At 39.5% G+C, this 27,835-nt stretch overlaps 1 protein-coding gene across 1 annotated transcript; it reads right to left on the minus strand.

Moving 5' to 3' along the window:
• Nucleotides 1-14: 14 nt before the first annotated feature.
• SPPL3 (signal peptide peptidase like 3) lies at nt 15-27,835 on the minus strand (the record flags this gene model as incomplete). Its single annotated transcript, XM_085326125.1, has 10 exons — nt 15-572; nt 1,268-1,377; nt 2,392-2,591; nt 4,517-4,680; nt 5,638-5,744; nt 10,878-10,990; nt 11,737-11,815; nt 14,378-14,497; nt 17,284-17,372; nt 27,735-27,835. Coding segments are annotated over 10 exons (1,155 nt in total), but the record flags the coding sequence as incomplete, so codon positions are not given.

A 27,835-nucleotide genomic window follows, 5' to 3' on the forward strand; every position in this document is an offset into this window, starting at 1 on the left:
AAAAAAAAAAACCAATATTGTGACAGAAGAGATTCTGTCTCAGTTCTTTTCAAAACCGAAGTCCAACAGGAAACTGGTCCCAACATACATGAGGGGTTCTCTGAAGAAGCTTCAGTTTGCTTAACTGTTTTTTCTTTTAGTGTTCACAAGTTTTTGAACGACTTCAAGCCGTTTTCAGTTTCAAGTGTGTCTCCTCCTCTCTCGCAAAGGTCATAGTCTGGTACTAATCCGTCAGAGTGAGGAAAAGAGGAAAGTGGCTGCAGTTGCACAAAGGGTCCCCAATTCCACATCTGTGGGGGAGAAATCCAACAAAGCTCCAGGATCTTGGCTTTTTTTCCCCCCCTCTCCTTTTTCTCCTTTTAACACAAAGTCCATTCCTACAAGTCCCATAATTGGTACCTTCCCAAGTACCAGCCAGTTCAGCTTTAGGAGACGACAAAGCCACAAGTTAAAGTGAAAAGGACCAAGGCAGAAGTTCAGGTCACTTTCTATCTGTTCCATCATACTTCCAGGAAACGGGAGCTGCTGGACTTGGAGTGGAAAGGCTCAGACCACATGCGGCGTAGATCACCCTAGACAGCAAAAGGGCAGAAAGAACATTCACTCGGAAACTTTGAAATCCAATTAATTTTAAAAAATACATATAGGAACAAGCATGTCTTACAGCAAATCTAGTCTTCAACTTTTTTGCAAGTTGTATTAAACACTGTAAAATAAATCATTTCCATGCTAGGTCAAAACTAAGGGGCAGATCTACCCAAAATGGATTTCTGATCAGAAGGAAGTATCTGTTTGTGTGAAAAACTCTGCCTTTTCTTACTCTCCACTCTGCAGGGTGCTGGATGTGTGTTTCAACAGTAGCCTTGAACCTGAGAAAGCTGCATTTTAAAATTTCAGTTCACAACATGTCACTGTAAAGAAATAAACAAGGATYTGCCTCTCCTCTAGCTATTCTACCTTTGTGCATGCCTTCTTTCATGACCAGGTGGGCAAGGACAAATTCATTCAATTAAAACAGCATTAAATACTTCAGAATTTGGTTAATTTATAATCACTAGTCAGGAACTCCTGTCCCAGTTACCGAGTCTTCCAAAGTGAAGATTCACCCCTACAGCAGTGGTAGCTCAGTGCTCAGTCACTGCTGCCACGGAGGGGCAAGAACACCCAATCTCCTCATGAAAACTGGTGCCAAGAGCAAGATCACAGATCTCGCGTCCAGCTGACCCCCCACAAAGTTTCCTGCTGGGAATAGATAATTCTGTCTTACCTTTAAATAGGCCATAGTGAGGAGCGGCAATAAAGTAAATGGTACCAAATAGAGGAGGGCAGGCTGGGCTGCCCGGTGAATACGAGAAGCTACTGTTGCCGTTAATAGACCTATAAAAGAAAAAAGACAAAAAAAAGCCATAAATATTTTTAAGTAGCATTTGAATGTTCTCACTCTTTTATGCAGAAGTGGTTCCCTTCCCCACCATTTTAAGAGATGGGCTATGGAAAAGTTACTCATCTGTGCTTCACTTCCCTGAATAAATTTAAAACAAAAAAGTGAAAAATTGTTCTATTTTAATATCCAGCTGTCCTGAGGCAGTTGCTCCAGATCGGAATCTCTAAGATTAAGCCAGTAACTTAAACAAATCACAACAACAGGGGTAGGGGACGAAGCTGAATGCACCACACTGAACTGTTTTACACTCGACTCCAGTGCTGCTGTCTCTCGAGGCTGCCAGTCTGAGGCCCGTAGCCTGGAACGCAAGCGGCTGAGAGGAGGCGTTGTAAACATCAGCTCTTCTTGGACACTTGCCCAAACRGGACATAGGGGGAAAGACCGTGGCGGGGTAAGACTGGTACAAAATGGTCTTTGCTCTTCATCCGCAAAAGGACTGGAGTTGTTCAGGATACGCACACCCGTATCCTGACCTCAGGGAAAAATCTACATTATGTAAGCAAGGCGAAGGATGCCTACATCATCAAATTATAAAGAGCATGACAGTTGTGCCTATTTACAATTTTTTGTATGTACTAAAAACGTCACAGGATCGTAAACTTCAGCAAATAGGCAGGAATTATCTAGATGTATTCTTTACAGCATCATCCATCTAGAAATTCCCACATTTTTTCCTATAACCCAGGTCTAAACTACAACACCTGCTGTATTAGTAAAGAAAACTGAAAAAACTGCTAACAAAAACACAACGATAATCTCTTTCATCCTCTGAATAAAATTCTTCCTAGACCATGCCARTGAAAAGCAAAAGCAAGTCGGGAAATAAGAAAGGACTATAACCAAGCATTCTCTCAAAACCTCTTAACTATTGRTTCATCATCCTTTAAGTCCACTACAATAAGCCCACTTCTGCTCTCCGAGCAGCTGTCCTTAAACTAGGTACTCACCTACAAAATATCCAATAAGTGTGCAGTGAAAGTAGGAGACCTTCTGCATTCGCCCAGAGATGTTCCCTGGCCCTGGGGCACCACAGGAATCACTGTTGGCTTGTTTTTTGTAGTTATCGTAACGCAGGACAAAGCAGAGCAGAAGACCTGGCATCACAATATCTCCGATCCCCAGCATGGAGAAGTGGCTGCCTGTGGAACTGGACAGCAGTTGAAATTGGGTTTACGCCCGAGACACAAGACGACAAGCTCTGGGCTCCTCCTTTTTGTTTTGCAGCTTCATTTAGCACATACCTCTATTGGCAAAATTGCATGGAGAAGCTAGATGCCAGCTGCTAAACACTGTCCTCAGTGAGCTCATCACTAACTCAACTTCGTTTTAAATATACCCATTTTGGCAGTAAAAACATGTTGCTCCAAACGAGGGTATTTCAACCAGTAGTGTTTAAGCTTCTTTTGCCCAAAGGCACTCGATCAAAGTTGATGACGGTCCATCAACTCAGCATTTCAATCATTCCTCTTTTAAACACTGATGACAATTGACAATTTTATGAAACTATTTGATTAATATTGATAAAGACTGCACCCTTGCTCCAATGCACAAAGATCACCTCTAATTTAAGGCAATAAATTGACTCATGGACCATGCAGCTCTTTGGCTTCATTTAGACAAAACTTCTAGAAAAAAATACTTTCATCAGCTTCCTCAAAAAAAAACCAATTGCTAAATAGATCAGGAACTTAAATTATCCATTATCTTAAGATCCTTTTCATGAAAATGAAGCCAAGTTATCACAAAAGTCACAAAATGAATGATTTTGTTTTATTATTGCAAATCAATCCTAATCTCTGTATTTTCAACATCTCAACATCTAAAGAAAGAAAAGCAAAGAAAGTAAAGCCAATTTAACGTATTACATAACTTCCATACTTCTGGATCAGGCCCGCTCATATCCAGTTCAAAATCAGAAACATCAAGAAATCTTTGCAGTAAATAGATGTGGAATAGTCTCCCTCGAACATAGCCCTTATCTGGTATTTAGCCTTCACTGCTTAGATAGGTTACCAACTGCCTTCCCAATGATTCAAATGTTCTACTAAATCTCATTTCATCTGATTTTAAGTTTTAGGTCACAAATCCTACATAAGCAGTGATTAAAACTGTAGAACTCACACATGTGTAGAAAAGTATATGCAGTTCTCAACAGGCCATCTTTTAACTTAACTAGTAACACTTCTGCATGCTATGAGATAGCAAATGCAAACGTGCCCAATACTTACTACTCATTATTATATGTAATTATTATCATGACCCCTTTTCATCTAGTGTGACAAGCAACAACAGAAAGGATGAGGCAATACAATCCCTCTTTCTGTACCCTYCTCTTTTGTAGGAGGGATCAACTGAAAGAAAACCCTCTCTTGGYTCTCTGTGGTGACCTACTAGTATTTTATAAATGACCTAAAAGAAGAAGATACAGAAATGTGATTTTTCATCCTCTTTTTGATCTCTAGCTGTTCCTCCAGGAGCAGTAAATTCTGGGCACAGGAGGAGACAGTGCTCACAATGTTCCTGCATTACTCAGTTTACTTAGTAAGCTGCTGTAGCYGTTCTATCACTTACGCTTTGCCTTGTATTACTCAGGTTCAAGACTGTAGGAGAAGTGGTAACAGGAACTCGCAGCACCATTCTCAATTTTAACCCTATGCAAAAAGTGGTTGGTCTTAATATGGAAGTTACTAAACCAAACAATAAATCACAAAAGGTTGAATGGCAAAAAATAATCRACTTAAAATTGGTGATGTTCTGGAAAGCCGAAACAGAGCTTGAGAGAACCTATTGCAATACGGAGCAGGAAAAGTCTTCCCTGTTCTTTCCTGGTTGCCTATAATGTCCCTTTCTTGCCTTTTCTTCTGAGATACCTGCTGTTGGCCACTAGAAACCCGGAACCCACTACTGGTCTAGTCCAAAGATCTTAATTCCTACAGAATAATGACTGAAGAGGGAGCAACCGAACAGGGAACTAATCCGATATTTTCCATTAGAATTAGTTAGTGCTACCAGAAAGAACAGGGAAGGAAAACTTCTGCTATACAATACAGTAAAAAGAGCTGCTGGTTTTACCTTGGAAAAACAAGTTTACCAGGCAGCGACAGACGGGGAACATCTCTACCCACATTTGGTCCCAGGTGAAGTTTCCGGGATAAAACATCAAGGGGATTATCAGCTGGTTGCGTGGCCACTTTCACCATAACGTTGCTGTTAAAGATGTAGGCAGAAAAAAAGACCTACGGAGCAAGGAAATCATTAGGAAACACAAACTGCAATTATATAGCAACTCAATTTTTTATTTTTATGTATTTCTTTGGCTTTGCCTATTCAAGGAGAGAAAGGAAATTGTCTGAAATTTCCATTTACATATGTGTATATATGAGGGCAAAAAGCAAAAATTATTTCAAAAATTTACATAAGGTTTTTTACACTATTAGTCCCCAAGAATAACTGGAATATGCTTTCTGATACTGATCCTCTGGCAAAGGTACAATAAGGATTTCAAGTACCAGCAAAGGCAAGTAACAGGATAGATGCTGAAAATATGAGGAAACTAAAAAAGCAGAGAAGATGCTCCCTCATAAATGAAATTATACAACATTTATTTCAAACAGGCTCTTACAGTAATAAAGCTCATCACACTGGGAAACTGATTCTCTGCCAAAGCTGTCAGCAAGTGCTATCCTGAAGCACTGCTCAGCGTTTTGTAAAGGTGAAACAAAATCCTTTTCAGTATTACCAAATATATTCTGTCAGGTTTCTTGTAACAGTGTTGAAAAGATTTTACGCCAGCTTTACCAGCTGTAAGTCAGTCTGCGTTCCTGTTTTGAGCACTCGGCTGCTGATCAGCTCTGGGCACGTAGGTACCACGTACCTGGGAGCGGGGCTTCACGTTTACTTGGGCACATTCGTTCTCACCTGCAGCCACACTTTCAGAATCTGAGTTTTAACTTTTCCTTATACTAYGCCAAAACTGAAATATTCTAACTGTATTTCTGCTTTTGTCAACTAATTATCAAGGAAATCTTTCTGTCTCCTGCTGGACATCTCTAACTTCTTGGAGGGGAGCAGCTGGGCTGAGCTTCTGGCTTTGCCAGAATTCATCAGCTCCATTCTACTCTACTTCCTGTRAAAAGGGCCAAAGGCCAATTAGGAATCTGAAGGGTGAAAACAGTTTTAGCAAAAACACTTACCCAAAAGACATCATAAATTAGTAAACCGGAGAGTAGCAAGCAGGAAACCTTCAGGCTAGGCAGCCGAACGAAGGCTATCATTGCCACACACAGGCCCATAGCCAGAGCTGCAAAATGCAAGTACGTCATTAGCTCCTTAAAAAAAGAGCAACCCCTATTTCCAAAAAACAGCAAAACACACAAAAGAGCCCTCCAAAATAAGCCACCATTTGCATCTATGTAGTGCTGCATGCACTACATGGCTTTCTAAGGTTTCCAGATAGTGAAATTCTTCTTACCAGAGTTACAAAAAGCCAGAAAAATATTCAATAACCAATTGTAAACATCTCTCCGTAGAAACAGAAACACCTCTTCAGGCACAAGGGTCCAGTCTATTCACCACAAAAGAAGTATCCTAGAGACTGTATCTCCCCAATAAAGCAGACTATCATATTTAAAAAAAAAYMMAAAAARRAAMMAAARRAAAAAAAACTCAACTTAAACCTTTGTGTCCCAGGACAGAAAATTTAACTTTTACATCACTAGGAGGTTTTGTAGTAAATACATAAAGTAAATAAATGAAATGCTTTACCTTTAATAATTCAGATATTAGCATGGTTACACAATGTTACCTCATGGTATGATAATATGATACTCAAACCCAATCTTCTCTTTGAGCAAGATTGTGTAAGACTGCCCAAACACTATGAAATACTCCAGTTTCAATAGACAGGGATTTCCTAATAAGCCTCTGTGAAAGCCTACCGAACAAAGCGGGGGGGAATTACAGGCACATCTTTTTCTTCCCCTTCTCCCAAGGTTTAGTTTTCAGTCAGATYGACAGTTGATGTTGCAAGCTCAGAAGTGTTAGATCTAAGCCAAGAGCAGATTAGGTACATGCGATGCAAAATTACGCGTTAAACGCACACGGAGATAGGGTTCGCCCCCTCACTTGTTTACAGTTGCAACTCAGTTTCCTAAGTATTTTGTCAGGGTAGAAAACTAGATGCTACACTTAAAAAAAACCACAAACAGTGGTCACATTTTTGTGATTTCCTGTTTAAGTCTAGTTTTAAAATGCCTAATGTTCTCAAAGGACAACTGAATATGCTTCACCTTCTTTTACAAGTAAATCCTTAAAGAGATGTAAGAATCAGCTTTTATCTATGATATCAATATATTTACAAGGAACAAAGGGGCCCTGTTGGGTCCCGATTTCACTTAAGCATGCAGACACTTGCAAACTAAATGCACGTGTTTAACGTGACGAAGAATTAACAAGAAGTTAGAATCCTATTTTGACTAACTGAAACCACAGGGAAAATTTGTTCAGAAGGACTATGCCCAGCAGCAGGAGAACTCAGCTAGGCCACATTTTACACRTTAATCCTCACACTACCCTTACGGAGTTGTGCTTGACCTGAAAGATGCAGCGTTCTTCCATCAAAGCGCGAAGGGAATGTTTCGGTACAGATTCAAGAGAAGAAGTGTCACCGATCTCTTGCCAGCGGGCTGCCGGCCACGCGCAGGATCGCCTCCCCGCCAGGCCTCTGCCTAACGCTGCTCGTCTCGCGGCACTGACGAGCTCAACGTAACCCTGAGTGGCACGGCTGCCCGCTTCAATAAAGCAATGGGATTACGCAGGTAAAAATACCCCGAGTCATGCTGTGCAATTGTAACTAGCTATAAAACACAAGCAAGTTTTTGAGGTTTAAAGAATCTGATGTAGCAAAGCATTGAGAAGAACTGTGCTCAGTAATTCAACCCAGACTTCAGCAGCAGCCTTCCCCTGGAAGAAGAGCAAATACGAGGGAGCAGTCTGTCTTAAATCAGAGAGATTTGTCTAAAGCCAGTGTTAATAATAGCTCCAGCGAGCTTATATTTAGGAAAGGATTTCCAGGTTACAATTAACTGTAAGTGGAAATATTTTAACCAGCAGGAAGCTTTATCTACTGTTCAACGCTGAATTTCTGCATCACTGCAATGAATGGCACACAAGACTTACCATATAAGCAAATATCAGGTATGAAAGGGGATGGAAAAAAAGTCTTTTCCATCAGAATGAAATACTGTGAACATGCTAATAAATTACGTAGTTTTGTGWCTGTTTTAAATTGTATTGGCAAACTGAAGAAAGAGAAGAGAAGCAAGAATGCCCAAGAGCAAGTAGTAGGGACACAGGCCACAGCGCAGTCCAGCAGCCAGCACGCTGCACTGAACCGTGCAAGTTAACTCCCTTTTTCCAGCAAAATGCAGGAATCGTGCAAGAAACAAAATCATCTATAACTGAGCTCATGCTGCTGACAAACTATAAAAGGCAGACATCCACAGAAATAGACACCAAATCGTAAATACGTAAATAAGAGCCACACAAACTGCAGCTCTGTAAGTCAGAAGTGCTGTGGAACTGGTCCATGGAGCTGAATAGGAAAGAATTAACCAAATGGGTTTTCAATTAACTGAGTGAATCAGCTTCAGAGTCCCTGCGAGCACATCCCTTAGGGAATAAGACTATTCCAAGAATTAAGAATATTCCTGCAGCTGTGATGAGTCTCTCCAGATACAGCAAATTTTACAGCTGTTCTGCATTACTGCATTCAGAACAGATCAGACTGCCGAGACACTGGTGGAGTGGTTCCTGCTTTAGAAACACGGTGTTTGCTGTCGAGCATCAACTTTCCCCAAGAAATAGGTACCAAAGTTCAGATCAAACTGGGTTCTTATAAAACTTTCAAAGTGTTTTTATGAGAGAGGGCATTAAAGAGGAGCCTCTCTGCCCATTTCCCGCAGCAGCTAGGTCTGCRATGGTTCCCAGGTACCCATCCCTCTTCCGTGTACTCTGTAACTACACCTAGATACTGCACGTACAGCATTCCCACTTCACATCTCCAGCTATTTCCACTGTTTAGGAGAGGTTTAAATCTTTTTTTTTTCTTTAAATCAGGTTACAATGACCATCCTTGATGATTTTGTCATCAAACAATCCACTCTGAGCAATGAGTGTTTCCAGCCCTACAAACGCACATCCTCACAGGCCAGCACAGCCCCTGGAGACAGCGCAGTCTCACTCGATCACATAAAACGGCCCTAGCTTTGAGAAACAGTTCAACAACAGCTGGGGAGTAGAGGGAAGATACTAGTATTTGCGATTAAAGATTATTCTGGCAGGAATTGCCATACTTTGATTTTGTAGGTATTGGAAAACGCCACGAAGCATTTCCCCTCCTTTCTGCTCAGCTCTGAAGTAGATACACTCTCTCACACAGAACCAACCACCCAGCAGCAAAGCACGCGCACCAGTACTGCGGTGTCCTTTCAAGAGCAAACGCTGGCCCCTCTTCTCACTCCAGAAGCCGGCCCAAGCGATGCAAAGCACGTTCACAGCAGCGCTGCCATTTTCTGCTCGACCCAGGAACAAGAGTTGAAGCCRGGGGCAGAGGGAAGGAGCTAAAGCGGGTGCCCAGAGCAAGGGGCAAACCCTGCTGATCACCAGCCCGTGCTCCACTCGCCCACGTTACCGAGCACTCCTTGCCGCCTCATTTCCCTCCAAAAATGATCAACTGGGACTATCTCCAGTATTCAGTTACAGAGAAGCAAAGGGCAAACGCAGAGATGATGTGATGCCATTTACTGCACCAGAGAGCAAGGAGCAGAGCTGCAGTCTGCTTCCCTGACAAAGGCCAATAAAACCCGCTTCTTGCTCCATGCCACTAATAAACGTTCCTTTAACTGCATTTAAGCATCCTAAAGGACACTTACCTATACAGCACAAGCTCCCTTAWCCTAAAGTACTTAAAATACTCCAAAGCTAGAAGGTATCAACACTATTCAGCAACTCACAAACAACCACCAAGGGAAATAAAAGCAGAAACCWCTCTGCAGATTAATCATCTCAAAGACCACTACTTCAGACTGAAGTGTTCACAAAATCATTTTGAAGTAAATGCTTCTATGAGTTTCTCTACCTGRACAAGTCTTCCGACTTTGTCCAAAAAAAAAAAAAAATCACATTAGACCCTCCATTTAGCTACATAGCTGCTGCAGATCAAAAAGCACTCTTGATTTCATGGTGAACTACTCTGCTTCAAACAAAACAATCATCATCTGCATTTTTTCCATTTAATATCTGGATATTTTAAAAGGTATCACCTAACATGCAGAAGGTGATACTTTTAAAGGCAGCGACAAGCATGAATAAAACATAATGCTTGTAATACAAAAGGAATAACCAAGATGTCACAACAGCTTTAAATGCTAAGGAGTTGTTGCTACAATCTCATCTAGGAGGAGCTGGAAAGCTGAGAGGATGCACATTTTTTATTCYGACAAGCAATTTCAAGAATAGGTAACGTTCCAACTATTTTTCTCAAGCAATCGACCACTTCAGGGAGCCATTTCACAAGATGTCTTGAGCCAATTTAGCTGCTTGACACTGCCGCATAGTGGAGGTCCTGCTCCTGGCTATCCCTTTCTCCCTCTGCTATCATATCCCACTCCATCCTCTCAGATCACACCATGCTGACACTTACCTTGTGCAAAATTTAGTACATATCTGACTGCACAATATCCAATTCATCTCACTGAAAGAGCAGAATAGCTTGGCAAAAAAGAAGAAAAAAAGAAAAAAAAAGTATTCTGCCATTCTAATGAGCTAAATCAGTTTACCATGTGATTAATGAGTGCCAGAACTGGCATAAGAGATTTGGAAGACAGAATGGGAGGAGTAAAGCTCCTTCTGGGGACAGTAAGCAGTGAATTTGGCTCAACCAGCATTAAATAAATAAATAAATATTAAAAAAAAACCCAATCTTCGAGCCAACTGGATGCCTTCCAGCTTCACCCATCTCACCATCCTAACTGGCAAGCATCAAACATCAAAGACAACTAGCTACCGTGAACTGTCTCACAACACRTTATTTGATTATCTAAGCCAAAAAATAGCACAAGATGCATGGAGAGTGTTAACCAGATTATTCAGATCAAGTTACGCTTCATAAGCAACTGCTGTCTTTACATTATTATTATTTTAACTAAAACTGGCAATTCATCCTAAACCATACCGGTGCATAATATCTTCCATGAGTGTCCTGGCACTTTCTCAGTAGCTCTTACAAACCTGAAAAACAGGTGGCTCAGGCATTACCCTGGCATGCTCTTGACAGGTTGTTTTCAGGGAGTCAGTCACACCAATATTACAGCTCAGCTGTAATGTGTCGGAATGGCACAAACTACGAGGCAAGCCCCTTAAGTTGCATACTCACCATCCATAAGGAGCCAGTGGCCAGTTAGGACCCAGATAAGGACAAGCATCACAGAAAGAGAAAATGAGAGCAACTCGGCAGCAGTGAAACGCCCACAGCAGCCAAAGGAAATCCTAGGAACAACATACAAACATTAGTTAGAAGATTACGTTTCCATTTAAAGAACAGAAAATGGATGCTATTGGAACAAGGCTCGGCTGCCAGTGAAAGATGCCAACAACAACTGAAAGGGAAGTTCCTTCACCACAAATAGCTACCAAAACAGCAACAAAATAAAAGCTTTCCTCACCTTCAAATAACGCGTGTAAAACCTGAACTACAGAGATGGAAGAAGTCATGTAAACCTTGYCCCTTCTTTTGAAATTGTTGCTATGAATGGTATTTCCTAGTAGCAATTAGGATGGTGCTTTTTGCAACATGAACTCCAGTTCAAAAGGCAAAAAATTTAATTTCAAAACATGATATTAAAGACTGTAATTTTCACTAGTGTAACCAGAGTCTCAGAGAACTATTAATAGCATCCACAGGCCAATATTAATAAACATTAAAGTCCAATACCAAATCCCAAACTCTGAAATTTCAGCCAAAATAAGCCAAACTTCTTAAAAGCCACTGTTACGAAATCTAGTCCCTTGCAGTGCTATCACATTTCCCAGGCTGGCAAGCATGCGTGACTTGCAGAAATTGTGCTTCCTAGTTTCAAAGGGGAAACATAGTGTTGGCACAAAAATAGGCACAAACATCAGCACTTAAGCCTTGAGGTTAATGCTCATTATGAAAGACGCTGTTAAAGAATTCCTATTAAAAGAAATAAATACAACATCCAAGAAGAGGAGCAAAAGGTTTCTCAAGTCCTTACTTGTTTTGAGGCGAACAAGGCCGTGTTAAGTACTGGCACATCGGGAGCAGAAGGAAAGCAAAAGCTATTGTTGCAAGGACTAGAAAAAGAAGAAAAGGTAATATTAGTACATTCAGACCTAATTTCTACAGTACACAAACAAGCTCCTCTAATTTGAAAAAGCTCTTGCAACAGTGTCCTACTAGCATACGCTGCAGTATTACCAAAGCAAGAACAGTTAAAGACTCCAAGGTTTTCTGCAAGACTTCTATGGATAGAATGCTTTCCAACTTGAGTCTAAACAAAAGCTCTCAACAGAATGCCAAAGCCCCCCAACCCCCAAACTTTAAAGAAAATATAAGCCTTAAAGCTTGCTCCAATCTGATACAAGATTCTTTTGAAATTTGAAATGTATCACATAGACTAAGTCAGCATAATAAAGATTTTTTTGTTGTTTTTTTAACCTGAATAAAGTTGCTTCCCCCATCTCACTCATAATCATTTACTTACWACCGAAACACAGTACACCTTAAAAATATAAGTTATGACTAGTAGCTAGGAATTTAAAATTGATAAAATATGCAACGTTTTATGCTTTGGAAAGTAAGACAAATTATAAACATTTATAATCTAGATGGACTACTTTGATAAACATTTTCTTTTTTGTGCAGCATATTTATCCCATCCACACACCCATAAAAAAAAGGGGGGGGGGGAAGGAGCAGCCCTTTCTCACCCCAGCCTCTTGTGGGGACCTGGGAACCTTTTCTGCCCCCTTGCTCCCCTCAAGCTCTTTGCAGCTGGGCACCCTGTGCCTCCTGTCCCAGCCTCTGCTACCCCAGCGCTGGGCTCATGCGGAGACGACAATAATTGAAACGGAATTGCACAAACGTACTTTGCCCAAGAGTGCTCGCTCCCGCTCCCGTCCTTCTGCCCAGGCTTCTGAGCTGAAGCTTCTCCTCCCCTCTGGCCTCAGCACCCACTGCTCTGCTTGGAAGCCCTTGGCCTAACTCCCGTCCGCGGGCAGCGCGCCAGCTCTTCTGCTCGACCGTCTATTTATCGCCCAGCGCTGGCCTCGGGTTGTTTGCTGAACCCACCCTTGTGCCTGGCTCTTCCCCAAAAGGCAAAGCTCAGAGGCAGAAAGATTTAGGAGAGGTTTAAGAAACCAGACGCCACAGCTGTAATTTAAAAAATCCACCCCCATCAGCCTCTAAGAGCTGCAAAAAGAGGGTGCGAAATGGCACTCCTGGAGCACGCCGCAGGGGATGAACGGCCGAGCCCCGGGGTAGCCAGGTCTCCGAGCCCACAGCGGGCTCCATCCTGACACGGGGCTCCTGCTGGCRCTCAGCATCTCGGAGGGCCTGGGGCCAAAGCACCCTGCGCTCGGTGATCCTCCCTAACGCAAAACCAATGGAAAGTACAACACCATCACCCAGCTTCCAGGCTAAAGATACCCAAGTGCGCCATTAATTCCTCTAAATGTCAAAAATAAAATAAAATAACATAAATTAAAAAAAAGCTTGGACACAAAACATCTTGCACAATGTTGTTACACACAAGTGCTACAAAAATGTAACAAATTCAGGGTTATGCTGGAAACAATTGGACGATAAGCTTGACAAATTAAAACAGTCTCTTGTCACAAAGCTTCCCTTACCATCAGTGTCTAGCATACAGTAAAATTTATATGCAGCAATAATTTGTTTTTTAATAGGAAAAAATATATATGAAATAGGCCAAAGTTTTAAAAGCAGTATGTAACAGGCCTCCACAGGACTGCCTCACCAGAACTTGAAGTAGGATCTCAAGTCTCCTGTCACGAGGAGGGATTTAGATTGCACCCATCAGTATCAGCCTATGGAAGAGGCTGGGGAGAATGCAGAGCGCAGGAGCTAAATCAGGAGGGCAAAGCATGCACTGCATGAGAGGTATTAGAGGTTTAAAAATCTGTACTGACAATATATATCTGGGCTGAGGAGGACAATTTTTAAAAACTTCTGCAAATCTAGAGCAGAAAAAAAAGCATCTTTTAACCTGAATAGCAGTTGGTTTCTTGGAGAACTGCAGAAGGATCAAAAGGTCAAAATTTTCCAAAAATCAAAGCCATAGTATTTACTTAGATACCAAAACATAAATAGTAACAAATTGTGAGTTCTCTGATCCTGTTTATCTGCAACAATCATTTCATTTTTGTTCCAAATTCAAGAGGTCCATAAAGTTAAAAAAAAAAAAAATAAAGGGGAGATGGGAGGGGACTAGAAGTACCCTTGAAACAAAAGCAAAAGAAAGCAAAAAACAAAATTAAATTAGGAATAGAAATGTCTGGATATTACCTCCAAAGGTTCCTTCCAACCTGAATTATGCTATGATCCTGAACTATGAAAAAACACGTACAGTTCCTAGCACTGATTTATAACAACCACATTTTAACATAAAATATAGTTCAATAGGCTTATCAAACCTCTAAATGGAAAAATACTTCTCAAATAATATTTGTTACTTTATTATTAGCTAGGGAGAGATGAAAATACAATCCTGCAAACTGAATAGTTTTTTTTCCAAACATACCATGACATGCGTTTAATTCTTAGTGACGGTACTTAACTACATTAATGCTTTCTTTTCTATTCCAATCGTTACAAAGAGAAGAAAACTCAGTCACCTGCTGTGCATATTGTAAAGACCACTTGAACTGAATCGAAGAAGAAGAACATAACTAGGAGAGAGACAGACGCCCCGATGGGCAGGAACAACGCCTGGGTGGAATCAATGGTTTGAATACCTGCAGAAGAAAGAAGGCGACGTTGAACTTAGGCTGTTTCTTACCACACACATACTGAAAGACTATCCCCGTCCACACACTTTAGGACTCTGACAATAAACTTCATTTCAATGCTGGTTCAACAGAGGTCGGTTCTGAGATGCTTGCGCACTATCAAAGCCAGATGCGGCCGTGGGCGCAACGGGGTGAAGGCTGACTAGTACTTTCACAGCGGCTGGGTAACGTACAGCGGCAGGCTCAGCCTGCTTTGCACGATCCAAGGACTGAAAGATGTAAGAAAACGGTAAGGATTTTTTCTTACCGTTACATATTATACATTTTCCACACAGACCTGCTGAACTGAGCAGACTGAAGTTCGGTTTAACCTCTGTCAGCACAAGTATTGAGCTGCAAAAGCAGCGCTGCAGACAGCCTGAGGCTCGCCTCGCTCACGCAAGGGTGCCGCAGCCTCCAGTCTCACCTGGGTGAAGGTCACCGTGCACTTCAATCACATCACTGATGGCAATCACCAGATAACATCAATTCTAACAACAAAGGGCAGTTTTCAAAAAACAYGCAAGACATTCACGTTTATGAAACTGCTAACTCAGATCAGCAGGAACTGTATTTGTCTTTCATGCTAAAAAACAATTAAAAAGTCAAGTTTACATTTTGTAGTTGGAAGTAGTTTCAAATAGAGCAGAGCTACTAAAGGACTTTGTTCTGATTACTTTCTTCACTTCAACCTTGCAAAGTGCCTCTGAGGAATTTTAACAACAGTACAGACAATTTTTACTATATTTTACCAGAAGTTTTAAGTTCTACTGACACAATGAGATCAGGCTTTCAAAAGCCCACATTTCCCCCCAAATTCACACTAATACTTAACCAGTCTCTGTRCTCATATTTGATCATGAGTCACTTCATAAGAGATACCAAAAATGTTTCTAATACATATTAATATAAGGCTCTAAAATACATGGGACCTAAAACCAGCCTAACACCTCCACAATATCCCAAAATAATTAGGCATCACTGTATAAAGCAGGACTTTGTAAGTTACAGGATTTCAAGCATGAGTTTTTAAGTTATCAAACAGACTCCCCCACACACACTTTTGTGTGTGTGCCTGTATGTATATATATGTGCATACATATATATATATATTTATATAGTGTGTGTATATATATACATATATATGTGTATACACACRCACAGTGGGTGGTGGTGGTAAAATTTTCCAGTGGGAGAGTGGGAAGTTATTGAAATAATGTGTTACTTACAGAACTCATAGCTATCAGCGTAACTGAGTATGTCAAAAACCCTCAAACAAACACGGAACATACTCACTGCTACTTGATTGCAGTTATAAGTATCCCACTTTCTTTCATAAACAAGCAAGTTAAACAATGGGCACAGAAACCGTGGCACTTGCATTGTATAGTCATTTATTATTTCAGATAAAAGATGTATTATTCTCAAACATAAGCATCATAATAAAATTCAAAAATATAAAGCAGAAGAACCCAGTGACTTGGGTTTTCTATGTTCTTTTGTCTAGTATAAAACAGGAAAATACAATATACGACAGTGCTAAGAAATAGAAATTTTTATATTCTAATCTGTGGCTTAGATCTTGCTCCTTCTGTTCTGGGAAAGAGAATTTACTCACATGCCCTTCTATTTCCCAAGGAGAAAAAAAAAATGAAATAAAGAAAGAAATGACATACTACAAACCACCTTAGCATATGGGAATAAGTGCCTGCAGTGTTATATGTCAAAGTTTTTCATTTCAGTTCTGATCATTTTGACAGCTAATCCCCTTAATGTGCTTATTTCCCAGTCCCAGACTGTCTTCTCTTGCGGCCAAAAGCTGCAACTGTTCATTAATGAATAACCAAACACAGCAACCTCTTTGCTATAACTGTGCAGTYTTGTGTAGTTGAATGTTATTTATTTAATAATTTTTAAGCTATACTTATTGTAAACAAAGCAACCTCAACATTCCGGATTTTGGGTACAGGACCACTCACATGTCTCGCTTTATCCTTCTCAAAATTTCCCGAAGCAATTCATCCTGAAGTCTATTCTCAAAACACGGCTGTACAAATTACCACAAGGTAACTGTGGTGTGAAAATACAGCCCCTTATGTGCAGCATATTCTGCTTTAACTGCTCACGTTCATAGTCTCACCTGTGAGACAGCATAACTCAAAGGGCCAAGCTGCCTGAAATCTATTTATATCCTAACAGAGGGGATAATCATTGCACAGTAGCTGACAAGTTAATCCATGCTCTGAATAGATTGTGTGTAGGCACATACTTTGCTGTCCATCTATAAATGAGCTGCCCAGAGCCATGTGAAATCTATACTTCAATTTCTCTATTGATAAAGCTGAATCATCCTTATAGACTCTTGTCAGCACACCACGAGGACAAATCTCTCTTTGTTAATACACAGGCTAATATGTCACAGTGATGAACACCAGGCCAAAAAAAAAGTTACATTCCCTTCTCAGAACTGCATTAAAAAAGTAAAGCCATTACCACTTCCAGTAATACCTGACAAATTGTGCGGTATGTGATTTCTCTACTTTATGGAAGTGTTGATGTATAAAATTCAGTTTCCATGGGCACGAACTAGATAGCAGTATTAATGCACAGCAAAATGATTAAGTGCGTGGACAAAATATTGCATCAGTTGAATCTACAGAGCAYGTGGCTGAAACACACTACCAGACAAAGTAGGAGAAGATGCTGCACATTGAAGCGATGAAATAAAGATAAGGAGTAAAGCTAACCCTTACTGTTATTGGTGCTGTTGCCATTAAAAGACCCAGCTGCGCTGCTATTGTCTTTCTCTTTGTCTTGATTCTCAAAGTCCATGTTAAGAGACCTGCAGGAAAAAAAGCAAACTTAATAGGCAAGTTTCAAACCCCTGCTTAGGTTTATCAGCAATGGTCTCATTACCATCCTACTAAAGCACCCTCTCCCTGAAAAAACACTTTAATACCGTTTACAAGAACAAACATCATACATACAAATACTCAGAACACTATTATTAGTTTCTATAGGCCACTGGAAACCAAAGTACGTCTCCAGTTAACCCCCATTTGATAAGATAACGTTATCTTTGTTCTCACAGAAGACAATACTGTCTTTCGGTCAAGAAAGACGACAGATGTAGTGCAAGAGTTCTTCCTCCTACTTCTGCTAGACACTCCCTTCTATAATTCAAATTGCATCATCTCAGGTACCCCAACAACATACATGAGATGGTCCAATACTTACCCACCAGAATGCCACAGGGCAAGTAAAATGAGTGCAGGGAGCCGACAGCTCACAGCAAAGCTACCACGCTCAATAAAAGGATAAACTCACATGCACAAAACCCTACATTAAAACAGTGATCCCAGCATCCCAATSTATCGCCATATGTTGTATATTACAAAAATCACATCTACAAACCCCTTTAAAACAGATGTCATAGGATTATACCTTAATCCTTACACACCCTTACAGAAAATTATTCTACGCTACTGAAGCCATGCTGGAAATTAAAATAAATAAATAAATAAAAATCTCTACAGGTCTCGATGAGGTACCAAATCGCACATTCTTATAGTGAGACTAGTCAGGGTACTGTCTGAACTGCTATTAACAACAACAAATTGCAAAAGAGATACTTTTTATCTGAATTACTTTGAAGTGTAGAGTGAGATTGTTTTATTTCAATAAAACAACAGAAGTTTCAACTCTGATATATTTGAACTTCTTCCAAGTTCTCATTTGGATCCTTTTCATTCAAATTTAACTATTGGGTTTCAGTCACATTTTCAAAACAATACTTATTATTTCCTTCCTCAAACTCTTGTTATGAATGATGACYGATATTAGCTTACAATTCTCTGCTGAAGATGTTGTCCTGCTTACTTGAAAAAGCTTCAGCAAAGCCTAGAAAGTAGCCAGACAGACAYGCGAGATACACACTGAGCAGGACTAGAGGAAACCTGGAACAATTAATACAATTGATACTAATCTCACCCATAGAAGCAGACAACCTTCCCCTAAGCACCCAGCTCAATTCCAGTTGACTCATCTTTGTCATTTTGATATATACACTTAAAAAAAAAAAACACACACACACACTCACAGTATTCTACCACTTTTGTCACAGTCTGTCCTTTGATGCAACTTCCGAATTACATTCTAACAAATTTTGGTGTAACTTCTTGAAATACTGCAATTTCCTTTAAGATCTGTTTTAGACAGCAATTATTTCTATCATTAAATCCTAAGTAGTATATAAAAAAAAAATAGCAATTAGGTTTACATTGATCATTTCTCATTCTCTTACATGCATGTTATCCACAACTCACCTGTAGATTTATTTATTCAAAGAAGCTACTGAGAGCCACCAAGAGCACTGCACAACTTTTGTCTTAGGTCTGCAGCATCAYCAAATACCAAATAGTTCAATAAAACTTCCAGGTCAACAGACCTTGAACTCCTCTACAAGTTAAGCTGCTAGTAATCTTACCATGCAAAGTAAACAAGTGCTATTAATTTGTCACATAGGTTAAAAAAAAAAATACACTACAATCTTTTATACAATTCTATAGGTGTCAGTTATTTCATGTGAGTGTAAAGGTTACTTATCGCAATGTACAGTTGAGCAATTTTGAGCTGCAGAATTATACAACCCGAAACGGAGCACGCATAGGACTTAACAGCTAGATAGCTGGTGGTAGCTTAAAGAGAGAGGTTGAAAAGTTTCACAGCATGAAAACAAGCAAAACCACACAAAACAGAGGGAAGGGGAGCATCCTCCAGTTTTAAAAACATGTTGTTTCCTCTGTTCCTGTTAATGCAGGTACTCCCAAACAGCAGGATGAAATTAAAGTGGCTTTTGGGCTTCAGCAAAATACGAGGAACCTTAGACATACAGCACTTCTATACTGATTATGAACCATTAGCTAATAAGTTATCTAAAATACAAATAGGGAATACCAAACACCAGAATTCCAGCAAACGAATCGGGTCGTCTCAGCTAACAGCTCGCGCTTCCAGAGCGCTCTCTGCTCTGCCTCTTGTCTGGGGTGCCTTTATCCTTCGACCTCGTTTCCTTTTTCCCCATTAATCCACTGTAGCCTCATAATTCTCCTCGCAAACTATCCAAATCCAAGCGCAGGCTGACAGCCTTCCAGGACTCGATCCAGGAGTCAGCCAAACAACGTAATCCTTCTCTCGTAGCTGCATTTCATTCTCCTTTGAATTAGTGCAGTTCAGCAAGAACTTTGTACCATCAGCCTAACGATGGTATCAAGGAACTCCTCATAATTTAGGGGCACTGCTGCCAGCAAAGAAAACTGAAAAGAAGCTATTAGTTCTACTGCTCATAAACAACTTCAGCCCTCTTTTTCTCACTGCAATAGCACCAGCAATTATCACGCTACCTGTTAGCATCTTTACCTCAATATTAAGCATAAACTAGATTACTTTCACTTAGCAACACAGCTGCTGATCCAAGCCGAATCTGAATAATATACAATCATTATAATTTGGCCCTTCCCTCTGCTGCAAATTATTGGTCAAATAAAAAAGATTGAGAAGTGATCACAAAAACATCCCTCAAGAAAGTTAAAGACTGTGCTGTAAAATGAGCTACACTGAAAACTATTGGCCTGTAAAGAAGTAGCAAGCTGAGAAACATTTACTTTTTTATTGAAATCTTTGCCGGGGCTCCAAGAGGAGCATTTAGGCAGTAGGCTCCGATCAGGCAAGAAGCTGCACAGTTGTTTCTTCTGGCTGTCCTAACAGCTCGAGCTGGTAACATTTCTAGCACAGTGCTCCAGAGGCAGCAGGGCTTCGCCTCCCGCCAGGAAACGCCAGGCGGGTTACACCGAGGCCAAGGGAATGAGTAAGCTGCTGGCACGTTATYATCGTGAAAGTTCAGATTCAACTATGGATCACCGCTCTCCATCGCAAAAAGGCTTTGAGGAAACCCTGCGGGAAAATATTCTTATGAAGCAATGGAGGAAACATGAAAGCAAGGATCTAAAGAGCCTGTCGCAGATGCAACACACAGAGAAGTTCCTCCCTGCTCCGCTTAGTGAACAGAGTCCCCCGTGCTAAGGCTCTGGGTCTTGTGCGCTGTCACAGGATTGCCAGATTCCAACTGCTCAAAAATAAAATAAAATGAAAGTAATAAAAGTCAGAATCAGTCACTGACCTGAGATAGTTTAATTCAATCAGCTCTCAATGCAAATTGTATACCGAGAGGCTAAAATATGCCACTTGCTCTAACAATGTTACCGAGGCTTTGCAAACGTACTTTTGAGATAAAAGGGCAGCTCCAATGCAAGATCCGCAGCTGCATTAAGGGAAACAGCAGCAGAAAGCACATGTAAAAATGTTTTCCCTAGGTGAGGGAGGTTCACTTAAATCACCCATCTCTGATAAGAGCGACTCGCCTTCAGCAGCTATTTTAGGTGCACCCGTGTGGGTGCGCCCACGGCAGACCGCAAACCGGCTCTGCCCAGACCCCGAGGTCAGGCCAGATCTCTGTTCGACGCTCCCGGTACTGGACTGCAGCCGCTTATGAACTCCCAGCACATCCTTCCTCCAAAAGTTTCACTATGAAATATGCATCCTCATTTCTGTAAATGCCAAGGCAGAAAGCCAACCATGAGAACATTATCTGAACTTTTTTTTTTTATTTACACATATACTTTAGTTACCCAGAGTCTAGAGACAGAAGACACTGGTTGCTTCCCATCTTATTCAAGCTACACAGCAAATTTAAATCTAACACAAAAATCAGGAGAAATTTCTTTCTTATATCACCTAGTCTCAATGTTGTTTAGTAGAGTAACATCAAGTCTCCCAGTGGTACTCTACAAAACTGTATACAGGGAATATATGTCCCATACGAACTCACTAGCTCTGAATGAGGCCAAATTCCCATATATCAATATAAGCCACTAGTATTTCTCAGAATATTTTACTTAGGCAGAGTCAGGCAGAGTCTTCTTCCCCTTTCCCAAGCCCCTGCCAGATCTGCTTATATTTGAGTGTGAGGTCCAAACACATCAGGAGAAAACAAGGACTAACATTTGTAAGCATAGTGAGGAAGCCTTAAATAAAGATTAGAAGCCGGCTTATGTAGGAAGTTGAAAAAACTTCCTCAAAATTAGATCTATACTTAATATACCACATAGGAAAAAGTTCATATTCTAGCAAAGGTAACTTTTTTTTTTCTCTACTAAAAAGAGCTTACAGAAAGTTAAAAGCACGTGCATAATATTACCAGCCAAGAGAAATGTTATGGTAAGATAAACTCAAACTTTAAAGTTTCTTTCAGCTAGAAATAAATAAGCTATTTTTATTACTTCACACTCTATTACCAGAACTAGTCATACATTTTATTTGAATATTTGGAACCACTTCCATATAGCTAAATCCAAAGTTCTTAAACCTCCTTTGAAATTCCACATTCAGCTCAAACTTAGCATGCACAAAACCCTGCTAACTAACAAAGATCAGGTACATGGATTCATCATGGTTGCGCAGCACTGTTTAAGAACCAGTCAAGAAAAGGACTTATCCCACAGAACTCACAACCTAAATATCTGAATAAACAAGGTAGAGTAGGGGGGAAAAATAGAAAAAAAAAATCATGCAATGTGTATTGCTCTTTGGTACCACAAATTAATACACTGCCCTGAGGCCTCCAAAGCATCGCACACAATGTGGGAAGGTCAGAGAGTCGACAGCATGAGGAGATACCAGTTTTCATCTGCAGACAGGAGATAAACCTTGTACTTTAATCCTACATTATCTAGCAAACACAGCAAAGCTATGTGAGGGCCCTCGTCACTGATTCTGAGGCAGGGAGCAAACCACCTTATACACATAAAATGTACTATTAATAACATGTATTATGTATTTATCTATTTTATTTATTTTTAAAACCAGTGCAATTTCTTCTCTAAATACCTGCAAAACAAAGCTAGGCTTTGTTCTATTTGAGAAGCATCTGTGTAACAATTTGGCTTAAAATCAGCTATTTGAACCGATATATTATGTGTAAATCAGGCTTTACATATTAGGAGGGATCATGTTTGGGTATGTGATAGCATATGAAAAAATTTAGCTGTTACCTGCCTGCAAAGTAACCCTACCATGCAAAATCACAGGGAAGACTGGAGAAAACAGCAACAAGCACTTGGGCACGAGTAGGTGTAAGGACCCGCAGGAAATAAAACTCTTCCAGGTTAAGCTCACCCATTTAAAAATCCATAACCAAACAGTACATTTGCATACTCCAATTCACAGCTTGTAACTGTTCAAAAGATTGCACCTGCCCTTTTGACAGACTACAACACAATATACTAAGTTCACGGCCTGAGAGACGGTCCGAAAGCGTACGGGAGAGCGGTGCAGAAGGGCTCGAAGCTGAAATCCCCGACCCAGCACAGCCGTAGGAAGGAAGCACTCTTTGATCCACAGCAAGAAAAGCAGGTCTGGACGGGGACTTACCCCGGATCTCTTCTAACTAATGAGGGCAGAGAGAGAAATTGGGGTTTGGGGATTTTTTTTTGGGGGGGGGGAGATGCTGCTTGTGTGGTGACTGACACCGGACGAAGGCTATCATTCGTTCCACCAAAACCTCTTGCTTTAGATGAGATGCAGCAAGCACACGGATTTTACCCTGATTACTCATCCTCCCAATTCTTTCTTATCCTATTACTGCACTTCTGCTTAAGCAATTTGCCAGCAATACCACAGTAACTCTATTTGCTGACTGGGAATCAGAATCCAAATCCACTTCCCACCCTATGAAGGTTAACTAAAGAGCCAGATGCTGCTTCCTTCTTCTCTTACCACAGCTCCATTTTTCCCTCAGTCATTCACCAATTAAAACCTTCTAATTCCTTAAGTTCAAATAGAGTTCTTCCCTTATTCCAGGACAAACCTATCCCTTTTCTAAATGTTTTACGGATAATTGGAGGATTACAAAAAAAGATTCAACTTCTGCTAATTATTAATGTTTTTTAATACATTATCTGTCAGAAGGCTACGTCAGCCCAGCAATTTTGAAAAGAGAGAGGTCTTGATCTTTCTTTAAGCTTAAGTTACTCAAGACAGAAGATAAGAATAAACCAATATATGTGTCTATATAATGGGTATTTTCATTTGAAAGGTGAAAGACAGGAACTTGCAGATACACCAGAGAATAAAATCTGATTTTACTGACCTCTACTTCAAGAGGCAATATATACCGCACATGTCAGAGTTCTCTCACATTCTCTGGGCAAGCCAACATCATCATTTTCTAAAATACGCCTGCAGTGCCCTTGATAGTGGCCAGGGAGAAGGGGGTAAAGCAGCATTTCAGAAGCTGAAGCTACTTCTCAAATTTATCTTCACGCTATGAGGTCAAAACTAAAAGGATCTTTACAGATTAAAGCCCATGCTACAAAATTGTATGTTGATTAAATCCTTCCAGTGAAACTGTTATTCTGGTACTACAGTAGATAACTCTGAAAGCTATCTGTTATGATTCCAGACACTGAATCCTTCAATTTGATACCTTTTCTTTCAGGTACAAATTATCTCAAATCACTAATAAGCAGTACAAGCCTCACTTCTGAACAGCTAGCTAGGATTATGTATCCTAAAACTAGTCACAGCTTTACTTTTGTGCCTAAAAATGACGTTAGCTATCTGTATATATACTTCCCTTTGCTGCAAATATGAAATGAGAAAAACACAAGACTTTCACTTACTAAAATGAAAAGCAACAGAACACAGATACTAGAAAGAAGTGTTTTTAGTAGTCTAACAGGTGCAACTTTTATCTTATTTATAAATAAGTTCTAAAAATAGTGGTATGCCATATTACTGATTCAAATACGCATTAAGACTTTGCAGGCAAGAACAATCGAAAATTCTACTAGCTTGACCAAAAGATGTGCTATCAATTCCAATGATCCAGGCTGTATGTCAGGCAAGTTAAAAGCAGGAAGACATTTTTTCATTTATATCATATTTTAGAGCACTCTGCTAATAAAGATTTTAGCTTTTTTCCTCAAAGTCCTATTCTTTCAACAACTAAGACAACAACAACAATTGTACCATTAACACAATTTTATCTAAAACTTGTACACAAATGCACATCCAGTAAAATATGTCTCTAAGTAATGTCTAAAGTATCTTTTCATATAAGTCATGTACCTATATCTCTCATACTTAACAGATAACTTACTGCAATCATTAATTACACTGCTACTACTTGAAGACGCACTTTTTTGAAGTACATATGTTAAAACAGGTGAATAATAATATATTAGATATAAACACAATATTAATATAACCATAAAGGGTAGTTGTTTTTGCAATAGTTTCTAGCAGTTCCTTTCAGGAACTACCAAAATCCAAATACACAACGTGCCAGTTTGCAAGAAGGTGTTGAAAGGGATCTGCATTCTTAGCTGTATAGCTTTATATCTTTCAGATTTTCTACCTGTGAATTGACTCATAACCCTTCTGAGATAAGCCTGTTCGTCCACATTGCTGTAAAAGATGAAAGACTGAGACTTATGTCCCAGGATGTTTTCTTCCTCCTGAGGTTTTAATTACCATCATACGTATAGGATATTGTTCAGGAATTGTTTTTTTAGTAAGAACAGAACTAAATGTCAGATCTTTCAAAAAACACCTATTATATTCATGCAGGATGAAAAGCCGCCTCGTGTTCCATAACAACTAAACCATGACATCTTAAGAATGTGCAGTCCAAGACCACAAATACAGCAAATAATAAAAATACTTCTTAAAAAAAAAACAGCAACCCTATGTAGTTCAACAGAAAAGTATCAACTGACAGTCAGGCAAGTATGTCACGAGGCACAAAAACATCCCCTCCATCCAAGGAAGTGATGAGGATAGAGGCTACTTTGGCTGCAATATGACAAACCCAAACTGGAAAACACCATCATTTTATCATATTTTCTGCTAACATTCCAGTTACTCATTTAAATCTGACTCAGGTAGGAATCACAACCCTGCCAAGTGACCTAGGTTTCAGCACACATCCATGCAATGACTAGCTAGCTTCCACCCATGTTGTACAACTGACTTCCCGAGGTGGCCACAACCATTATAGAGCACCTTTCTAAACGAAGCTAATAAATTTATCAAGTAGCAATAAAGGACGTTTTCTCTTTCAACAGGTTAGCTCCACACAGCCAACATCTGATTTCAAGGTTAGACTATTATGTTCTCGTCTTTACTGAAACATGATATGAGTTCTAAAGATCCTGAGGGACATATTACATGCCCTTTAACAACCCTGCAACTGCTGATCTGTTACTGTATTTGTCACTAAAGGTATCAGCATATGTATTGCAAGTGTTCAAGCCTTACTATTTACAACCAATAGAAAGAAAATAAGAACTTGAATGAGATTCTAACTTAAGTTTACAAAATGATGACAAGTCTTAACAACCAAACTTACCATTGAGTCAACCTAGCCTCTCTCCAATACTATTTGAAATGAAAATTTTAAACAACAGAATTACTGACTTGCTTTTAAGACCATGTTAAACATGCATGTCCCAACATATTGCTACCTAAATTAAAAACTACCAATAATAACCTACTTGATTAATTTAAGAAATAACAATTGGGAGAGTGAGATTCTCAGAAAAAAAAATCTGTCCTTGATTCACCCCAGGGGTCTCAACTCATTTCTGTCCATTACCATTCTATTATACCTATCCACCAAGTTAGATTCTTCTAAAGTTCACACTTCTTTTAAATGAGCTGATTTAAGTGCAAATCTTGGGAACAAGATGGTAGAAGAGAGCATGCACACAGGAATAAGATGGTAAAGAATATGGGGGRAAAAAAACAAGAGTGAGGAACTTTAAGAAAGGAAAGCAATTTAAGTTCAAGCATTCCTGGTTTATACTGCATTATGTTCTCACAAATAAATTTTATTTTAAAAAAATTTAAGGACTCTTGTGGAACCATAGTTCATTTTAACACAACTGCATAATTTCAAATAGTCAAAAATTGAAAACTGTTTCTCCGTAATACTCACTTCCATTAGTCCCTCACCTGCATTCTGGACTGATTCAAAACTTGAAGAAAAAAAAAAAACTACCAATTGCAATTCGAATACATTTTCTTTCTTATTCACAGTATCTATAGATTTTGTCTTCCTAAAGATTTCAATTTTAACTCCAACCTTAGCAGTGTTTTTACCTAATACTCACAAGTAACAACAGAGAGCTCTCATCAAAAAGGGTCTCTTTCATTATATGGTTTGTTTAACTTAATGATGGGGAATTAAAACCTCTTACCAAGCAGCTGCTGCATTTGTCATATGTATGACCATGGATAAAATTGGTTTCAGAAATATTCAAAGCAATTCAGAGACTTCATAACGTATGTATGGCCCTTTAACATAGACTTGTTAAAACATGCAATATTCTTCAAAAGCCAGGAAGAAAATCATGCTCTACTCAAGTCTGAAAGAAATGATACTTTCATGCTGTAATTCTTTTCGTGTGTGTCACTACGAACCTCACTCCTTATGTGTCATTGCATTAAAAACAGTAAAACAAATGGTACATGATACAAAATGAACACATTTTTAAAAGGACAATAACATTCTCTCTAAACTATACTCAAGCCCCTTAAAATAGGGCCAGTTAAATTTTTGAAGATGCAAGCATATCCTATACACTACTCTACTGGAATTTAACACTGGTGGTGTTTCCCACTTCACTATTAAGCTGTTATTCACACTGCGGTAAAGAGCACAAGGACTTGGAAATCTCTGTTTTACAAGATTTCATTGCAATTAAAAAATTGCATCAATAGACAACACTGAAACACTACATACAAAATACTACTATAATAAATATTTAATTCATCTCTTTCTCTCAAGAATTCCTTTATATCCTCCAAAATACAATTTTAAAAAGTTGTCTTCAAGGACTAACTTCAGAGTTATCTTACATATGCCTGTAACTTGATTAGTGATACAATTATGTTTTTTAGAAAAACCACTTAGCTATATTTTCTTCCTTTTCTATTTCAAGAACCAAGAAATATTTCATTTCCTTTAGCCACTAGTTGGACAAAAATACAATGAAACAAAAGGCATAAACTATATTCAGTCACTTGTTCAAATATTTTTATTAAAGAAAAAAAAAATCTATAAAAGCTTAAAGAAAAATCTTACCTGAAACTGCCGTAGACTATGAGGAGAATAGAAATCAGAAAAGTAGAAACTTGACTGGAATCCACAAGGGAATATGCCCTAGAATTGGGGGAAAAAAGGCA

The sequence above is a fragment of the Rhea americana genome, unplaced genomic scaffold, assembly GCF_003343005.1.
Source record: "Rhea americana isolate MKP2758 unplaced genomic scaffold, rheAme1 scaffold_128, whole genome shotgun sequence".
Classification (NCBI taxonomy): Eukaryota; Metazoa; Chordata; class Aves; order Rheiformes; family Rheidae; genus Rhea; species Rhea americana.